Here is a 21399-nt window from a genome sequence, read left to right on the forward strand (position 1 = left end):
GTAGAAGAAACCCATAGGAGCTGACTCCAGAGAGCAAGTTCATGGTTTCAAATGGCTGAAATGATGGTGGAAGCATTGGTCCACTTTGTAACAGAAAGTGCATAACATGTATTGTAGTCTGGAGGCTCCAGCTCTCTTATTTCAACTCAGCTTGTTAATTGTTGTTATATTTTATACAGTTGTTAATTTCCAAACAATTTCTCATTTGCAACTTTAACCTCCTGATGCTGTTCTAATATTTTCTGTTTGACCTTTTTGTTTTGTGTGGGGGGTCTTTCTTTTTGGTGTGTGTGTGTTTTGTTTTGTTTGTTTATTTTTTCTTTCTTTTATTTTCTTTCTTTCTTTCCAAGGCACAAACCCAGTGTTTAATGAAGATGTTTGGTTTTTGTTTTTGTTTTTATTTTGGTTTTTTGTGGTTTTTTTGTTTTTTTGTTTTTTTGTTTTTTTTCCCATTTCTCTAAAACCCTGGCAAACTCATATCTGAATTTATCCAAGTTTCTAACATATTTTTTCACCTTTGATATCTTTTAACTCCTTCAAAATATAAAGGTACTGCAAAACTTACTTATCACTCCTTCACACTTAATTCTGCTCCTTTGCACATGTTCTAGTTCCTTCTCTACACACAGAATAAACTAGATGTAGATTAAAATAATATCTGAGAGATGAGTCCGTCTTTTTTTTTTCATTAACCGTTATTCTCATTGTGAATTAATCCATATTCTTTGCTACAATTACAGACAATATATTTACGTAACATACGTGGAAACTGAATGCTTTGTATATTTATTTTGGTGATAAAGTGTGATGCAGCACACTGGACTGTAGCTTCTTAATTGATCAAATAGCCTGTTTCATGCTCATTTTTCAGTAGGAAAAATCTCTCAGGAAGTTCCCTTTGGTTTTAATAATACAGGTCAGTAAAACTCCAGTGAAATGGAGAGAATTGCCTCAAGAATGAAACTGGTTTGTTACTTTGCTATTAAGATTCATGGAGTTTCCTTGCTCCTGAAGTGGAATGGCAATATACAGGGCAACATAGTCAAATAAAACTCATTTAGAGGTGGTTGTATACAGGCAGTGCAGAACACCCTTTGTGGTTCAATTACTGCTTTCAAATAATAAAAAATCCCTACAACTACTGAAGACCTCTTTTTGGAAACTTGAGAAGAAACAGATGAAACAGCAGTGTGACTCAGTCTTAAAACAGTGAATATAATAAAATGGTGCTCAAAATGACTTATTCAACACTAATAAATACCTTCAGATATTTCACCCACCAAGGACTATTTCAGCGCAGTTTTTGTGTAAGCAGAAATGTAATCCAGAGCTGCATGCTAAAAGCCCTTGCAAATGTATGCAGATGTCAGCACTCGGGAAAAGTAAACCATATCAAACTAAAAACATAAATAGAAAGCTTCCACTGTGAAAATAAAATCTGAAAATTGCTACTAAATGTAAGCAAATAATGCTTTGGAAGGTGCAGATACCAAAGCTATAAACATTCAGGCCAGCTACAGACCTTTTGCTAGAAGTTTCAGATCCCTGCATCTAAAAAGATAAAAGATTGCTCTAAAAGCGCAAGACTTGACAAGATGTCACTGTATGCAGTAACAAGGCCATTAGAGAATCTGTTTGCCTGTCTGAGCCTGACAGTTTGTAGAGGCTCAAGATCAGTGTGAGAAATCAAATTTTAAAATAAACATACCCTGAACTTTAGAAAAGGATGAGATTCTCTTTGCAAATAAATCATGCCCACAGATCTGAAAGGAGTTTGTAGCATATAAGAGAACTTGCAGTGTAAAGAGAAGGAAACTAAATGGAAGGCAGAAAAGGATGAAAATAGGAAAATATTTGTCCTGGTTTTGTTAAAAACAAGTTTCTCTTTAAGTGAATTTGCCTGTCAGCTAAAGCCTTCATATTAGCTGCATTTTCCTGGAGAACCAGACACATGTTTTGGTAAACATAGCAATGGAAGGCAAAGTGATTGATAAGCACGGATGGACACCTCGCCAAAGGGACAACAAGAAACCGGTGACTAAGAAACCGACCAACTGTGTATAACATTCCATTCACATGAATACTTCATATAAAAGTGGGAGATCACAGGGATCTCGTTCCTTTTGCCTTCTTTTCCCTTTTCCCTATGGCCGACATTAGGAGAGGACCTTGCTAGTCGTCCCTGCGAACTGAGGCCTAGTGAGAGACTGAATCCAGCTCCGGGTGGCTGCAGAGTTCAATCCAGGACTTTGGGTGCCAGCTCTGCAGTTGCTGAGACTTTCAAGATTGGTTTTGTATATTTTGTATTATTTTCTCTATTCTTATTAGTAGCATTAGTAAAACATTTTTAATTTTTCCAACTCTCTTCTCTCTGTCCTTCTTTCCCTCCCAATTGTCTGTCCTTAGCGGGAGGGGTTAGAGGGAGAAGTAAAACGGGGAAGTCGGGAAGGGAGAGGAGGTTAACAATACATCTGCCAGGGTTTTATTGTCACCCCGCAATCTAAACCCTCAACAATATTGTATTTGAAATTATTTCCTTATATGGTTTTGCACAGACATTGTTTGTGTGATGTACTGAAGAAGAGTAAAATGAATAGAATGAGACAGAGAGCTTGCAAAAGAAAAACATGTCTTGAGTGATAGGCAAAACTCTAGAGAAGGCTCTGAAGAGAAGGATATAATGTGAATAGCAGACTTATGGAAAGACTAGTACCCAAGTGCAGAAGGAAAGAAAACAGAACCACAAGCATTTCTTCTTTTAGATTAACTGGCACAACAGTTTGCCATGTCTTATGTTGAATGAGTTTACCCGCCCCTCAGAGCAGGGACTGCTTCTTACAGACTGTTAGAAAATATGGCACAACAGAGCCATCATTCTGTATGCCACTTTGGGACACTATGCTGATAAGGGGATCTCATTTTTTTAAAATGAGTTTCTGAGTTCTGAGAACAATTTGGCAGGGATTATGACTAACAATGTGCCGTTGGTTTGATGTCTTTTGTCCCAGTGCTCCATGGCTGGATAACCTGATGCATAACTGTAATCTAAACTCTAAACTCTTTTTAATCTAAAAAAGTCTTAAAGCACTTGACTTACCTATGAGAGGAGAGCTCCCTGGGCTGACGGTCATTTTTGTTCCTGAGGGAGAGGTCAGAACTGAACGTGTGCTGGTCCCAGCACTGGAAAGCACTGATGTCAAGTCTTCTAGGTAAGGAAGAGGTCGTGGAGGCTCTAGTAACAGATTGGGAGACTGAAGTGATGAGCAACAGTATAGCAGAAAACTTTTTAGGGACAACAGAAAACCCACCACCAGTTATTGCTGCATTACTTGCCATGCTGCAATATTACTATTTCAAAGAGGCAGTCTAAGCAACTTTGGGCAACTACTAAAGGTCTGGTTTTTCTCACATTAGGTGAGACACTAGACAAATTATTAAAAAAAAATCTGGATCGGTATGACTACAAAATGAAAGAAATTCTGTCTGAAGGCTAACACGGCATTCTGGTTGACCCTCTTCATATGTGATGAAGTTACATGGTCTAAGGAGATACATCAGCTTCAATGAAAAAGCAAATTTATACAGCATATTAATAGAAACTGAATCAAATGTCCATGTTAGTCAGTGGAAAACTTTTTCATGTCAGCTACAACCTGGATCAAGCACTGATTAAATATGGTTATAACCCTCTCAAATCCTGTGGTATACTTGGGCAGAGCTCCAAAGGGCTGAGAGTTCAGAGGTCAAGTCTATGCTGAGAACTACAAGAATTAGTTCTTTACTAACCATAATCCTATTTTTTAAAATCAATTGTGCTGCCTATCATTCCCAATTCTGTTTGTCATGGAAATGATGAGATATTTAAGTGAATGATAGCTTCATCCCCTTCCAATTAGATCACAGCACAAACTAGGCAAGTTTTCCCTTGCTCATCACATTCAGCACCAGAAGTATGAGTCATGGATGCTTGACCTGTTTCTTTCCAGCAAGGAACTAAATATGTGATTTGCCTACAAACATAAGCAGCTGGCAAAACTCACACTGATTTTCTGTCTTTAAAAACTAAGTCATTTATAACAATCAAAAAAGGATTTAGAGATCATGTGGGAGTGTTTCATTAGAGGCTGAAACCCAGCTGATTATTTTTTCAGATTTTTTTAGATAGAGTTTCTAGAACCAGTGTGGATTCACAGAGAAATCATACAAACATTCATAAAAGAGTTTTTTTGTTATCTGTGAAACTGAGAAATCTAGCTTTAAAACTTCCTCTGGAAGCTGCATCATCCATGGAGCCTGGACTCACACAGGTCATGAGAGATGAGGGCTGTAACAGATGCTTTAATGGTGTTGCACCAATAACAGGGATCAGATTTTAAAATTTGACACTTCACAATCAAATGTACAGAAGCAGTTACAAAGTCTGGCTGGATCATTCGTCTGCCAGAGAGGGAGAAATGATAGAAATGAGTTACTAGGAAAGGAAACCCCTTTCCTACACATAGAGTTACCACCAGGTAACACTTTCACACATGCTTCACAGCTGACATCATCTTTTCAAATCACTCAGCTGGGTTTTCTGTTTGTTGCTTAGAAATCAAAAAAAAAAGTAAGCTTCACCCTTCACTGAACTTGGGAAGTGCTTTTTAAAAGTGCATTTTGTTTATGCACCTGTTTGGTATGAAACAGGTCAGTACCACACAGCCATGTGGAGAAGGGCTGCTCAGCAGCAGCAGAGCACTTTACAGGGAAAAAGTGGCATCATTTTCATTTCAAGAGATCCACTGTAAGAAATGGTGAATAAATGCTTTTCTTAGCTAGTAAGGCTGAAAGAGTGAAATTGAATATGTCAGAACCAGGAGGTGCAGTCTTTGTGCTTAGACATTTTCTGCTTATCCATCTTCCTTACACCACCACCTTGTTTCAGGTAATGATGCCCAGAGAACAAATGCAGACTGACTCTTTAATTAGAACAAGGCTGCCTGTATGCCGTTCCCTCTTTCCACATTGTCTGATTAGTTCTGCAGACTAGATGTGCCAGCAGCCACATTAATAATGCTGCAAGTGGAAAATACCCTGGACTTACCAAGAACCAGCAGTTGGGAGCTTTCAGTTACTTCCCCACGAAGATTGGCTGCCTTGCAGGAGTACAAGCCCTGATCTGACAGAGAAACATTTGCAATTAGCAGCAGCCCATCATGCAGATGGTGACCAGAGGACAGCTTGACCTTGTTCTTAAACCAAGTAACTTCTGCTTCAGGAACACCTGGAAAAACATTGACAAAACATACCACAAGTAAGATAAAGTGTCATGGTTGCTACAGACAAAATATGTTAAGATAGATTAAAATAAGATTTCAAGGCAACTTCCGACTGACATTTTTTGCAGTTCTGAAGTGTTTTGTCAACTCTTTCACATTTTCTGGATTTTTGTTTCTTGTATCCCTTCAAGACAGAGAAGAAGAGTTAAAACTGAAGTCTTCTCTTTTAGTGTCCTGGAGTTGTACAAGTGAACTCTGACCTCATTACATTAGAAGCAAGCCTCTATTGGATCAGAACGAAGGTTAATCTAGCCCAGTACCCTGTCTTTGTAAGAAGCCATAGGCTGATGCCTCCCCAGCCTCCCAGTGGTTTTAGCTCAGGATCTTTCTGAGCCAGATGTAGCTTCTGTGCAGTTAGAAGCCCTCCAAGGACTTCTATTAATCCATCCAATCTTATTTTTTTGAAATTATGCAAAAAAATATCATTTACATCTTCAGAAAAACAGTGTCCACTGTCTCACCAGGAGTCTCTGGCAACATGTTGTTACAGATTTATAACCCACTATAGGAAGAATTATCCCATTTTCTGTGCTTGGATCTAAGGTCCAGCTATCTCTGTTGGGTACCGTCTTGTAGGAATGTGTTCTGATATATAGCTGGCAACACCTCTGATCTTGGAGTAGCTAGTATTTCTTTGGCATAGGGATTTCTACCTCAATTGAAATGCATACCAGATCAGGTAATTTAGTGTCACTGACTATGAAACAATTGGTTTATGTGAAAACAGTATTGGAAGTCTCAATAGATGGGATAGACCTATGGAGCTGTACCTGGGAGAAAACGATACTGTGTGGACCTATGGCTGTGAGGAGTAGCACACCACTAATCTCAACAACTGCTGGAGTGCATGCTTCCCTGTTAGCAGTACTCTCCTTAAGTGGGAGGCAGTTAATCTCTTTCATATGAACATGCTGTTTCCTTGTGTTTACTGTAGCTTAAGGGCATGCATACAGGCAGTTATTCCTAAGTATCTGCTGCCCACCAAAATCTTTCCCTGCCTTATGTCACAGCAACATGTCCCTTTGCCCATTGCTGGTATCTTTTAGGTTGTGTCTCCATGTCCAAAACCAAAACCTACTCTGTTTGTCAATTCCACAGGCCTGGCATCAGAAATACCTCACTTGGGCCATGCTCACTGAGCACGACCACCCATTTTTCTGTATTTGTAGTAACTGCCTGATTGCAGGTGGCTTGCTAAGTATGTACAGATGTAAGCGAGAAAGGGAGATTTTCCCTGTTCTTCCACATCAAAGCGTTGTGGTCTGTTTCCACCTCTCCCAGAGTCACCTGGTGATTTTGCCAAGACATCTGGAATGAGTACATCTGAGCTTGGCAGCCAGGAAGAAAAGCTGAAGCCCTGTGAGAGCAGAGGCTTTTGTCCACATTCAGAAAGTTGCAGGAAGCAGTCTGTGAAAGATCACAGGGTTTTTCTCACCTTTGTCTAAGGGTAAACAGCACATGATAATCTGGACTCTTCATGGCATACCCAGAGAACTAATAATTCTTGTCTATGATGTTTTCCAAAGGCTTACTCTTGTTTGTGTTGCTACAGCTGAGCTTTTTCAAAAGGGTGGGCAGTTGGCCTGTTTCTGACTCCCCACTCCTGCTGAGATGGGACCAGTGCACAGCTTTCCATCTGGCTGCTGCTTTTTGGCCTATGTGGCATGAGTGGGCTGACCACCACTTAAAATCTCATCCTGATTTTTTCCAGAGCACCCAGACAAAGTCCACAGGGGAGTTCAGACAACTGCTGAATGGCAAACAACCCCAGCCCTTGAATTTACTCAAGCCTGTGTGTCTACTGTGTTTCCATTGTGGGGAAAGGAAGTTTGAGAGGTGAGCTCTGAAAAGCAAAGGAGAGAAAATGGACTCTTTCAGTTTTGCAGATCCTGAGATGGAAAACATCCAAACATTTGTTTTCCCAGTGCCACTCTGGTGAAGGGATGATCCACTCTTTTTAGCAGTCTAAGCTACTTACAGTGTACAGGTTTTCACATTATGGCTATTACCAAACTTGGGCATGGATGCATCAAGTGATGGACATCATAAATAAACAATCACAAGATTATGAAGTTATAAAGCTTTCTCCCATACTGACCAGGGTTCATCTTCTTTCTTTCTTTTTTTTTTTTTAGACTAGTACTGAGTACAGCTTTCAAATTTTTCTTGAAAAATTTGAAAGACAACTGCAAATAGTGAGAGAAGAGGAAGGGATGAAGAGTGCCGAGAAGGGTAAAGAAGAAGAGAAAGTGGCAATGAGGATTTTATATGACCACAGTCCTCAAGAGCAAGGACTCTAAATAAATAAATAAACACAGAGAGACAGACAAAACTAAATTTCTTCTAGCAGACTGTTGCTCAGATACTCTGGTGTCCTCTTTGTTACCCAAAGAAGGAATAAGAGGTTGAAGGCAATACTGTTGAGATATTACTGTTGAATCTAAGAAAGGTGTCCTGTACCTACAAAATGTCTGGCACCTCTACAGTAAACTTTTTCTGACTGCTATTTACTCTACAAAGTGTGTGCTTCCTCTGTCTTGAATGTGAAGTTTCCATGCTAACAGGAGATTATTTGAAACTAACCTGTACAGCTGTTCCTACAGTTTGGTTTAGGGAAGATGAGCAGTGTATGTCAACGAGCAGCAGCTTCACTTTCCTTTGTGCTTTCACCTTTAGTGATGCATGTAAGCCGCAAGACAGGAATAGGAGGCAGCCAGGAAAAGGATGAGCAAACACATCATTGCGCAGCATTGCCACAGGGGGTAGCAAGAGCATTTCAATCAGTTTTGTTGGGTAACAGTGAATGACAGTGGACAGCGGGCTGAGTGTGTTTGCCTTGTAGAAACAATCACAGAGACAGAAAGTCTGAGAGGTGTTATTATAGCTGGAAAAAAACCCCACTTTGCTCAGCAGGTAAGCCTTTAGGTGGTGAATAGTTAACCATGTTTATTCTTCTTCAGTTTTCCCCTCTATCACTGTGCATGTATCCAGTACAAAAAGGCTACCTGGGTTAGCTAGCAAGCAGAACTGTGCATGCCAATCAATAATTTTGCTAAACGATGAGCTTTTAGGGAAAGGAAGCATAATGATGCAAGGATACAGCAGTGGTGACTTGTTTCCAATGCCACAATATTCTTAAAATAATGCCTTACCTGCCAGAATCTGGCATAGCAGATGAAAAAATATGGGTCACAAAGCAAGGTACAAACTAGAAAAATACATCTTCCAGCATACAGATGGAAAACAAAGGAATGTGTAGGAGAGCTGAAAATACTGCAAGCTGAAACATCAGAGAGAGATATAGAGGACAGAATAGTAATGTATTTTAAGTCACTCTTCTAAACCTGTTCTAACTCAGCTGTGACTAATGGTGCATGACACCTTGCAGGCAGATGTCTCTGTTGGAAGTCTTATGGCCAGAAGGATACTATGGAGAAAGGTCCTAAGAACTAGATTTTAAAAACTGATTTCTGCTTCTACATCCAACCGTATTTTCAATAAGACTTGAGCCAGAGTGATTGGGGCTTTTGGCATCCAAATGATTATCTGCACAATTTAAGTGATGAAGACAAAAGGAAGATTCCTAGCAATACTGATGTGATTAATTTGTTCCCACACTGCACATTGAAGTGAAATTGCCCACAGCAATAAAAATGACTGGACCAAAAATGCTGCTGGCTTTCTGAAGTTCAGAGAAAATCCCCCAGCTGAAAGTCACAAGCATCTGTAAGACTCTTGGGTGACTTTTGGGTGGGTGTTTAGGATCAGTTTTGGTGAAATCTGGCAGCTCGTGGCCTGGATGGGTGTGCTCTTTGACGGATAAAGAACTGTCCAGGCCTGCAAAGTTGTGGTGAACAGAGCCAAATCCAGTTGGTGACCAGTCATGGGTAGTGTTCCCCAGGACTCAGTATTGGGGACAGTTCTGTTTAATCTCTTTATCAATGATCTGGACAAGGGGATCAAGTGCACCCTTAGTAAGTTTCTAGACAACATCAATTTGGGTGGGAGTGTTGTTGTGCTGGAAGGTAGGAAGGCCATACAGAGGGATCTGGACCAGCTGGATTGTTGGGCTGAGGCCAATTGTATGAGGTTCAACAAGGCCAAGAGCCGGGTCCTGCACTTGGGTCACAACAACCCCAGGCAGCGCTACAGACTCAGAAAAGAGTGGTTGAAAAGCTGCCTGGTGGAAAAGTATCTGCAGCTTTTGATTAATAGCTGGCAGTGTGCCCAGGTGGCCAAAAAGCCAAGAGCAACCTGGCTTGTATCAGGAATAGTGTGGCCAGCAGGACTAGAGAAATGATTGTGCCACTGTACTTGGTCCTGGTAAGGCCCCACCTTAAATACTGTGTTCAGTTTTGGGCCCCTCATCATAAGAAAGACATTGAGGTGCTGGAGAGAGTGCAGAGGAGGTGATGAAACTGGTGAAGGGTCTGGAGCACAAGTCTGATGAGGAGCAGCTGAGAGAACTGGGGCTGTTCAGCCTGGAGAAAAGGGGGCTGAGGAGAGATCTTATCGCTGTCTACAACTACCTGAAAGGAGGTTGTAGCATGGAGGGGGTTGGTCTCGTTTCCCAAGTAGCAAGTGATAGGACAAGAGGAAATGGACTCAAGTTGTGCCAGGGGAGGATTACATTCAATATTAGGAAAAAATTCTTCATGGAAAAGGTTGTCACACGTTGGAAGGTCACCATCCCTAGAGGTGTTTAAAAGACATATTGATGAGGTTCTTAGGGACATGGTTTAGTGCTATAGTTAGGTTATGGTTGGACTCAATGATCCCGAGGGTCTCCTCCAACCAAAATGATTCTCTGATTCTATAATTCTAAGTCTAGGATTGACCACAATCACCTGTGTTTAAAAAAATATTCATTTACCTCTATAGACAAAGTCATGAAGTTATATCAAGTGAAATAATAATGATTTTTAAGCTTGAACAAAACCAGAATACCATTTCTGTTGTATAACTGAAATAGAATTTTATCCTGACATAATTCATATCAGGGGCCAATTAAACTGCAGTGTATCCAGGATAATTTTGTCTTCCCCTGTTTTACTGCTAGTATCTATAGATTTCAGCTTAGAACACAGATTTTGACAGTGCTTATGCCTTTCATAAAAAGTTAAAGAGCAATATAAAATTACTCCCTAGGCTCTGGTAATGTTCTCTTTCATTGTATCTTGTTTTTAAGAAACCTTCTTCAGGCTTATCAACACCTGTCAGCAGCAAGTGTATGTTTCTGTCCCTTGACAGCAAGAGCAGCTTTAGAAAATGTCATAACTGAGCCTTACACTTAATATTTCTCTTACAAAAATTTATTCTGCTGTCTTGCTCATTCTCAGTAAAGATGTGTCCATATATGAGCCAGACTATCAAGATCCAATACATGCATAGTCCTTTACTACACACTGTACAATACAGTGATAGCAACAGAGCTTATATTGATGAGATTAACAGGCACAAAATTCTGATCCGGAACAAATCTCAGTTGCTGTGCTGGCTCAGGACATCCTGAAATTACTAGAGGGAAAGTACTAGAAGGAAAAAAAAAACTATAGCTTTACAAAGCTGTGTGAACAGTTTATTCATCTACATAAGTCACCACATAATTTCTATTTATGTTAGTTTGCTTTCTAATTATGTTCACTTCCTTCTCACACTCTAATTTATTTTTTTATTGTCATTAAGCATTATCATTAACCATTGCATATTAACTTCCTATGATTTGATGGCCATTTCATTGTTTATGCCTGCTGGAGAACTTCTAAAGTTCATCTATTCTGAAGAAGTCACTAGAATATGACACGTTTGGTGACTGAAGCAATTGTGCATGTTACTCTTCTTAGACCTGATCATTCTAGACCTGATCTAAATAAAAATATATTAAAAGGTTGGATAATCCCAACCCTGATGCTAAAACAACAACAACAAACTGCTTACAGTAGAAGGAAAATTATAAAATTATACTTATTGTCATGTTCTTCAACAGGTTTTATGAGATGGTATTTGTCTAGCCGTAAGTGAGAGAGCTGATAGAAATCAGTCTGTTCCTGCGTGTCTTACCATATGAAGCTTCTTTAAATTGCTGTTGAATTATTAACACTATTTATATGAAAATAGGACTCTAGAGCCTATAAAATATTTCCATTCTCATTGCTCACTCTCTTATCCCCTGTATAACATCACAGTTTGTGGCTTATGATTTATCATAATTTCAACAGTACTGATAGCTGGTGTCAAACGTAGCTGACATTTTCTGTGGAGGCAGTAAGAGAACATAAACTTCCATGAAGAAAATTATGATTTAAGCAAATTTATTTTGTATCACAAAAGATTCATTATACAGTAATGCTATTAGATAGCAAAAAGCCTTCTGAGAGAGCAGACAGCGACTCTGTTGTGACACTGCTAAAATTTTGCATTGTGGACATATATTCTCACAGTAGGCAGGCTTCATAAAATTGCTAGGGATGATTTCCCTCTTGAAAAAAAGCATTGAATCTATGTCTTGACATGCTGTGCTCCCCTCCTGTAGTTTTCTGATACCATAAGAACTGTGGTGACTTTGCTCAGCCACATCCTGTTCTTTTCATGATGTCTTTATACTGAAGGGAAATGCCTGCACTGCCTAAATCAGCAATCACTGTCTACATCTGTGTAGCCTCCCCATCTGCAGCTGAGAGAACCCAGAGAGAAAAATCCAAAATAATTTATGTTCTTACTATAATTAGTCTCTTTCACACACTCTCAGTGCAGGTGGCCATACAGTGGACTGGAGAAAGAGAGTACAGTTTTCATCTCCTGCTTCCTTAAAAGAAACTGGACATCAATCTGATTGCAAGGGAGTGTCTAGTGTCTCATGTTGAGAGGTCAACAGAATTAATTAACTCCTTCATGAAACACTAGGAAAAACAACACTATATGTTTCTTTAATTAATCCCACCAAGAGTAACTAATAAATTGGGATGTTCAGCTTAGTGTTTGCACAGCTATTGGGCATGCTTTGCTGAGGGACAGATGACCAAATAGTGAAACTCGAGCCAAATACTCTTTTTACTTAAGAATTTGCATGAGTGTGGCTGGCAGTAGTTGAAGAAAGAAAACCAAAAACCACTAAGTGCTTAAACTGAGCAGGAAGTGTACAGAAAGCAGGACATCTGTATATTTGCAGTGCAGATCCTTATAGAATCAGAGTCATTTTGGTTGGAAAAGACCTTTAAGATCGAGTCCAGCCACTAACCTAGCGCTGCGAAGTCCACCTCTAAACCATGTCATTTAGAGTCATCTGAAGTAGCTGCTAGGGAAAAGAAGCTAAAGTAAGGGCCTAAGGGACTTAGTATAAGTCTCCACCACAGATATTTGTGTAACACTCAGCATAGCTCACCTTGCGTTTTATAAGCTTCTCCCTTCCCATCCTGTTCCCCTTCATACTATGGATGAAAGTGTAATGAATCAAAGGTCTGGCCCTGAGTCTTTAGAGATTTCCCAGCCCTCTCTCTTTCCCCCCACCCATCCTCTCCATACTGACACTATTCTCACCAACAGCCATAGAACTCCAACACACAGATAAGGTCAAGAGGAAAACTGCTGTAGTAAGACTGAGGAACATTCAGTCTCTGGCTGGAAAACAGTTCCAGGGAGAACCCTGTTTCAGCAGAATTCCTTTGCATTCCTGCACTCCAAGATGAAAAAAGAAAAATCAGAAAAAGAATGTGCTTACACACCCTTAATTTGGAAAAAAACTGTCTGGCAGGAAAAGAAGTGGTGTGGACTTTGAAAACCCCATCAATAAGGAAAAAAGTCCATCCATGCTTTCACATTGTCATCAAACTTCCCCAACAAGTAGGAATGTATTTCACTTTTGTTATATCCACATCATATTTTCACACGGATCTCTAACAGAGATTCCTGTGATATTGTCCCAGACCGATTTTCTTCAGCCACCATACTTTTCTAGTTGGTATTGATAAAAGGAGGACAACTTCTCTCCTACAAATTAATGGAAGTAAAGAAGTTTTCCGGAGTCCTAGAAAAACCTTGCAGTTTCACCCAGCTGCCCCGGGGACACCAATATAGGAAAGAACCCCACAGAAATTTATAGCCAAAGGCACCTCCATGGCAGACCAAGTAATTTCTCACCTGCAACCTGGCAGCTAATTGTAACATTTGCTCTCTGGATGGTTTTCACTGTGCTTCCAATATCAACTGTAACAACAGGTGATTCAGTGTTGATCACAGTGGTTCTTGATGCCTTTATCAGTGGCTTTCCTGTATAAAAGAAGCACCGCAGTTTGTCAGACCAAGCACAGCAGACTTGCATAGAACAGATGTCCTGGGACACTCTGTGTTATACTACATACACCGGACAGGTGGATATGGGAAAACGTTGGAATATGAGGCCACCTGTTCTTTATAATATTACAGTGCCACTAAATTCCATGAGAAAAATTGTACTGGAAAAAGAAAAAGCATACTTAGAGCAGAGGTAGAATAGCATTGAAGCCATATGGACACAAATGAGAACCAGTTGAATCAATGAATGCCAGCACAATTGGAGCTGCAACAAGGTGTTCTCCTGGTACTGCAATAAAAATACTACCCTTTTCCAAAGGCCGAACATAGGAGAAAGAAGCCCAAGGAATGACTACAGGCATATTAATAGTGCAGGAGGTTTACAGCAACATGCAAGCTGTTTCTACACATCGTTCATATGTTCTTTAACTTACAGTGGAAACACTGGGATTGAGAAGATCAGACCATAGCCAGAAAGTTTCCTCATAATGGATATCATAAGATGAGGGACATAAAGAAGTTCCCCTCTGTCAGATAATCTGTTTTGTTTTATCTAAAGCCTTTAGTAACAGTGCTATGTGTTAGCATTGTTTACCTCTAGCAAAGACACCTGTTCTGCCTACAACAAATATTTCAAATTGGTTTCAGTGTGCTTCCAGCATCTGTGGCAGCAAGCAAGTAGGTCAAGGTGTTCCCCTGCTGATGTGCATGTCTATGTGGGATCAGCTGTGGAGTTACCCACCACTGGAGGCTCCAGGAGGCTTCTTCAACTCCTTATGAAGGTACACAGCAAAGGCACACCTACGTGACACAGAACAGGTCAGAAATACTGAGACTTGGCCCTGAGAGTGAAGCAGCAGAGCTGAACAGACGTGGAATAAGGCAGGTCCCCTGCCCCAGCCAAAATGTTCTGTAGGCAGGATACTGGAATGAGGGGCAGAAGATGACAACATTTAGAAAGTGTGTGATTTGGTTGGTTTTGAGTCAGTGTTGTATTTTCAAACTCGTCTTCATCCAAAAATCTAGAAAAACATTTTTTTCCTCTTTAAAATAAATGGTCAGTTACAAAACAGGTTCAGATATCTTCCTTTGCCCACGGAAGTGGCAGTTTTAGGTTAATGTCTACCACTGGTTTAACTTGTGCATTAATCTGGAGGTGACCAATGAAGTAAAGATGGAAGTGAGAAAAAGAACTTGGTTTCATTGAGCTCATGGAGATTCCTGAAAATTTAATTCAACCCTAACTATAAGTTGCTTCATATAGCTCTATTTCCAGGGCTTTCACCTGGAATTTCTCTCATATCAGTTTGGGGTATTTATTTTTTTCTCTTGTCACTTTTAATGCCTAAGAATAGCAAAATAAAATGTTACATTTCCTTGTTGAAATATCTCCAAAAGTTTGTATGTTTTGTGGCAAAGCCTGTAGAGAAAAGATAAATTCTTCAGCTATCCTTGAGCTTTTTATTTTCCTGATTGGCTTCCACAATCTCATAAAAAGATTAAAAATTTGTTAGCTGTTCAACCCGTAAAAGACTAGCAAACCATTGAGAAAAATGGAAACATATTCCACTGTCTTTTTTTCCATGCATGTGCTAAACTAATAAAATAATTCTTCAATGAAATAAGCTTTCGGCCTCATTCCTGATTCCTCTAAAGATGGTCTTGGCTTTCAATGTTTTTTCAGAGAAAGTACTTCCATTATGCCAAAAAGGCTGTTGCTTTGTTCCAAAAACTGCTCAGTACCTCATTTTGATATTTATGGTCTCATTTTATAACATGTTCAACTCTTTGCCTTGGAGTCAAGATGGAAATTTATACCAGTTCCTAAGCAGTGTTCAGCTTGAGTCTAGAATGCATGAATGTTAATTCATCTAAAAAGGTTTCACTACAATCTTGCTAGTTAATTATAATTAAAAAAAAACCTAATGGCTTTCCTGTGCTACATGTATACCTGATGCTCAGTTTATTCTATTTTTCTACATGTATACCTGATGCTCAGTTTATTTTTCTGTTTTTCTATATTTCTTTATTTTTCTATTTTTCTAGTTTATTTTTCACACAAAAATGTCTCCACAAATTACGTTGTACACTATGGCTTTTTAAACTCACTGGAGCAATATGGACAGAATAGCAATTTTGACGGAATATTGTTTAACCTAATTTTCAGCTTCTTGGTGGTGCAACATCAGAGTTTTACTGCAGAGTTGTTCCTTATACAACATTATACTGTCTTAGCAGTAGCACCACTGCCCCGCTACCTGGGATTCAACAAAGATATCCCCAATATACAGCATTGTATGAAGGATCAATCTTTTTGTTTTTACCTACATATAATATGTAGCTCTGATGCAGATCTTCCCTTTCCGCCCTGGTGGATTAAACTGTTCTCCTTCTAACGGACAGAAAACATCTCTTTCCAGCTGGTTTACTGATCAGAGTTTCAGTGCGCACCATTGCTGTATTCTTAGATTTTCTTTATGCTTATCTTACCTGAAAATTTCTCTGTGTTTAGTGTAAAAACCTCAAGGTCATCAACAGCTATTCCTTCCTCAAATCATACATCATACACTGGCAGCTGGTGGTCACTGTCTGCACAATGAATATCTCCAAATGTCTTCACATTGTAAAGCAGTGAAACAGAGATGTCTGAAAAATCGATAAGCTTCCCAGCATTCCTAAGATGTTTTATTTTGTCTTTTTGATAAATAGAATATTCTTCCTTTAAGGCTTCTCTGCCTTGTCGGGGTCCTTAGCTGTCTCTTTTATCCCTTCATCTTACTCAACATCTCCCCATTCACATTTCCTCTTCTGTTCTTCTGCTAGTTCTGATGTGGTTGTGAGCCAGCTGATGTTTCCTACCAACAAACCTTGAAGAAGCTGGATTCATGCACTACCTCCCATTTCTGCTGGCTTTTATTTGGGTGGGTTTTCTTTAGAACTGAAATCTAAACTAACAAAAGATATTTAGTCTGCTGTACAACTCAACCATTACTAGAGAAATATAAACATACAAGTTAATTTTTTGTGAACCTCTATTCACCAGCAATTGAAACAGTGTCAGCCATGTTTGTGGCACAATGGATCAAACATGATACAGGGCTTGATCCTGCAAGGCACTAGGTCTTCAGCTTTGGTATTTTTTAGGCTTGCCTACCGTATACTTCAGTAAGTCCTTTGATCAGCCTGTTAGACTTGAAGAGGCCAGCAATAGGTTTAAAATGAGGCATAGGAATTGGGAGGCTTGGACAGCACTGCCCATATTGGCTGTGAGTAACCAGGATGAGAGCTGTCTTGAGACCACATCAGATGCAGCATGTGAGAACAAGCATTCATCTCCCGCAGAAATTCACAAATCTAACAAAATGACTGTGAAAGTTGGACTCAGGCTCTTCCAGAGTTCACACCCTGTGTTATCACCAGTGTACCTCTGTGGACCCACCTTGCCTGCTCAGCTTCCACAGACATCTCTTCCTCCCGCAAAGAGCTTCTGTTCAGAATCATACAAGAGGCAGGGACCATCCTGCAAGTGTAGGGACTGAAGTGTTACCTGCTAGAGTGACAGCAATGGAGACAGAGTCAGATCCCAGGGCATTGGATGCATTGCAAGCATAGAAACCCACATCAGCTTCGACGGGTGCTAGAATTTGCAAGGAGTCATCAGGCTGAAGTAGCATCCTGGAGTGAAAAGCAGAAAGAAAGATGTAATGGTCTCTTACTTCGTGTAAACTTGAATACATTTACTGGGATTTTTTCAGGCTTGGGTAATTTTTTTACAGTTCAGGCCTTGAGGCTGTATTGAAAATTCTATTAAGAAACTTAAAGTCTTCTGTTGAGACTACAAGGTGTGATTACTTAAATTAAATTTTAATCTCACTCCCAGATCTTCTGCTTCTGATCATGTGTATTAGAGAAAGATTACTGAGTACTTAGGATATCACCCCTGATTTGTGAAACCTCCTCCTCTGCTGTGTCACTTCTGTATGATGCTGAATTAGTTGCCTAGACTCTGTTATGCAAAGCAGGAGTAGTAACAATAAAGAACAAGCTAAATTATAGCAAGGGAAAAATGAAACCTGCTGAAGATAAGCACAAAGAAGTGAACTGCAGACTCAGTGTCAAAACCTGAAATAGGCTCCAAATTCTTGGATTGCTGAGTATTTTGCACAAACGCAGCAGTCTTTGTTGCTCTGCTAATAGTCAGTGAAGGCAGAGAGGCATACTCAGCTCCTTCTTGGGCTGAACCAACTTTCTTTCCTCTCTTTCCCCTGGCAGCAAGAGAAGCCTACTGTGATCTCTGTGGACTTCCCATGGTTAGATGGGATGAATATGGCTTTAGACCTTTTATGTACTGCTTCTTTTCACAAACAGTCTGGTTTTACAGTGGTGTAACTCCATCACTTCCTGACATAGACTTGTTAAAACAAGAATTCAGTCCACGGGCTCTTGTACCTTATGCATCTTTGTTTTCAGCACAGTGTATTTCATGATTATTGTTCCTTTTTCTTAGGTTTTAGCTGAAACTGTTTATAAAACCTAATGATAAATTACTTTTCTCATCAGCAACTTTCAGCAGCTGCTGTACATAAACTCTTAGTTGAGGCTGTGATTGACAGTGACAATGGTGAAAGTGGGGGAGCAACATGCCTGTAAAACACACATGCAATAAATGTCTGCTCACTGGTCCTGGAATTAATGAGTTTCTTTCTATTGCCACCTCCCTAATGAAAACTGTTGTCTCATGGACCAAAAAGCAGCAGACATTTGATATTGCACAACACTATTTGTGGTAAATCTATAAAACAAACGGGATTATGGTCACCCACCAAAATCTATTATAGGAAAAAATTCAGAGTTAAAATTATTTTTTACCCTTTTTTTGTAATAATAATTATGATTATTAATAAATGGAAAGAGCTGCCTTTTGTCCACCAAAATTTGTGAGCATCTAGAAAAATTTACATTTGCAACACAAACATTAATAATTTTTAAATTTAATCTTCTCTTGCACAGCAAAAAAACCCCAGTGGTTGGTCTCCCCATTTCTGCTTTTAAGGATCTTTTCTTTCTTACCCCTTAATCACAAACAGGGCAGCCTTCTAGTAAGCCACTGCTAACAGTGCCACCAACTAACAAGTTTCTTTACTTAAAAAAATTGTGTTGGCATCTATCAGTATCTTGCATGTTAATTTTTTAGTTTAACACTGACTGGTTCTATCTCTACATGGAATTCATTAGAGCTTCAGAATTTGCCCTGAATTATACTAGCATGTAATAGTTAAAAGTTGTGTGTGTTCTACTTGCATATGTGCAAATATAGTATGTAGGCTGACCAGCGAGTCCTACATCTAAGACACACAACACCCTAAAAATTTCTTTAGAAATGTTTCTGTCACCTTTGGGTTGAGGTAAGAACTTGCTTAATATCACACCTCATAAAACACAAGGGAACATAATTTGTTGTTAATCAGCTCTGCTTATGTAAATATCTCTTCGTCAGTTCAAGTCACCTCAAGATACAGCACAAATATTTTCAGAAATAGAAAGAGGCCAGGTAGGTATCTGCCTTTAAAAAAAACACAAACAAACTAGCTTCAGTGCAGCTCCATCTTCCTTTCTTTTTGACACAAGTTTTCATGTCCTTTTCTACAAACAAAGCTGATGTCCTCTTCTTTTCAATAATTCTTTCTGTTATTTGTGTGTCACAATTTGGCATAGCTGCTTTTCGTGAAAGCAGATCTATTACTAACCCTCTTTGTACAGAATGATTTTGGCTGGGTTCCCTATTTGCTCATAGACTGCTATTTTTATTGGGTTTAGAGTTGCTTGTCAGCGGTGAAAAAAATACCAGCTATAGCAATTCTTTCTGTCAGTGGCATGCCTTCAGAATCTCCTTTATGGACTTAATACAGCTTAATATTTAATCAGTCTCATCTCAGTTGCTCCACATTGCATTATCTCCAAAACAGAAATTTATTTTAGAGGACCTATATCAGTAACTAATTCAGATGGCACCTTGCAAACATCTAACTCTGTATCACCTACTGTTTACATTCTGCTTCATGTCTAGTTATAAAATACATTTCCGTTTTGGAAAAGTTGAATTATCAAGTACTGACAGGTTCTGAGTGATGGAAGTTACAGTATACTTGAAAGGCTTACTAAACAATGCACAAATCCCTCCAAGATTTTTCACTCTAAAATGGATTCCTAAGAAAGTCAATCTGAATTTTCTTTGAAACAAAACATTTTCTACCATTTACAGAAGTCTCCAGACTTTGGTATAAATACTAGGAGTCTCTGAAACTTCACTCAGAACCCATGCTGGAGTTGACCTGATACTTTAACCTTAGGAGGGAGTATGGACACTCATGCTGAATTTGCACTCAGGCTGAATATGCAGACTCAAGTCAAGGATTTTTACTGGAACAACACAGATATTTTCACCTGCTGCTTCTTTTTGTTTCATATGTTTTCATTCTATTGGGTGACTGAAAAATATCAATTTTTGGGACCTGTGTTACATATTTCTGTGACAGTACATAGACAAAGCTAAATAGACAATTTTTTTTTCAAGTGAAGCTATGTAATAGGAGTTGTAAATAATTTTAGGTGGATAGTGCAGCTCATGATGGGGGGCAATGGGAACAGAATCATTCATTGCCACATCACTGGTCCAGAAAAAATCCATGGCTACAATGCATGAAAGTGAGTGCCTTTATTTCAATATCTGGTAATACACAATAGACATAGCTATCAACCTACTTAAAACCAGCAGCCTACACTCTAAAAATAACTATACAAACCGCAAACAACTGGAATCTCAGTGTACTCAGTAGGGCATCAGCTGAGGGACTTCAGCTCGACTCTCTGACCTTCGTCACCAAAAGTGTCTCTTTGATGCTGGTACAGGAAGGCTCATCTACATTAATTTTCTTATTCCCATTAAGACAGAGATGGGCTGGAAAACTGGTTTCTCTTCTCCATTCAGTGTCTGGCACAGTGTGAAGAAGACAAGCTGCAGAGCTGACAGCTCTAGCATACCGAACACCACCACATGCAGATGGCCTTGCTGTTTACTGTGAGACTGCTTGAACTGCAGCTTTCATTTACATGCTGATTGGCAACCAGCAAGAGCATTCTAAGACAAAACCAGAATTCTACTGTTAAGAGCCCAGGAAAATATCCACAACCCAATTTTTATATGCACCATATCTTCTAAATTTCCATTAACTCCAAAGTTACAGATGCTGAATATCTCTGAAGCTCAGAGCACTTATCATTTTGTGCTCCACCCACCAACTTGGAGGAACCATGAATGATGAATGCAGAATGAAGTTCACGAAGGGGAAATTGCCTCAACCATTAAAGAAGAGGTGCAACGAATAACATTAGTAACTGGCAAATAAACTGTACTTCCTTGAGTCTTTCCAATAGACATTTGAGCACACTCAGTTGCCTGATAGTTCAGAAAGACAACATGGCATTGAATGTTATTTCAGCCAAACTGAAAGGAAAAAAAAAAGGTCCAAAAGCATTCTAAAATTAAAACAAAATGAAACTAAAATGTCAGATATTGTAAGACTGTTTCATTGTCAGCTGAATGAATCTGCCTGTTGCTACACCATGGCTACTTCTACAGTGTGAGATAAACTTGTAATTTTCTCATGAGTGCAGTGTCCAGCATTAACCACACATGGACTTAATGTAACCTCGCTTCCCTTTCACGCATACCACAGAAATCATGGTCATTTCCAGTAAAGAAAAAAAATCCCTTAATGGCACAATTCCAACA

The 21399-nt window shown here is 39.4% G+C and overlaps 1 protein-coding gene across 1 annotated transcript in view; it reads right to left on the reverse strand.

Annotated features, from left to right (window-relative positions):
- Positions 1–21399, reverse strand: part of ADAMTSL1 (ADAMTS like 1) — a gene marked incomplete at both ends in the record, with an annotated part of 188679 nt that overhangs the window by 23457 nt on the left and 143823 nt on the right. Inside the window, 4 exons of the mRNA XM_080362499.1 lie at positions 3098–3232; positions 5084–5263; positions 13455–13583; positions 17155–17282. Coding sequence (XP_080218625.1) covers positions 3098–3232; positions 5084–5263; positions 13455–13583; positions 17155–17282 — 572 coding nt within the window. The remainder of the gene's footprint in view (positions 1–3097; positions 3233–5083; positions 5264–13454; positions 13584–17154; positions 17283–21399) is intronic.

This window comes from Nesoenas mayeri, assembly GCF_963082525.1.
Source record: "Nesoenas mayeri genome assembly, chromosome: Z".
NCBI lineage: Eukaryota > Metazoa > Chordata > Aves > Columbiformes > Columbidae > Nesoenas > Nesoenas mayeri.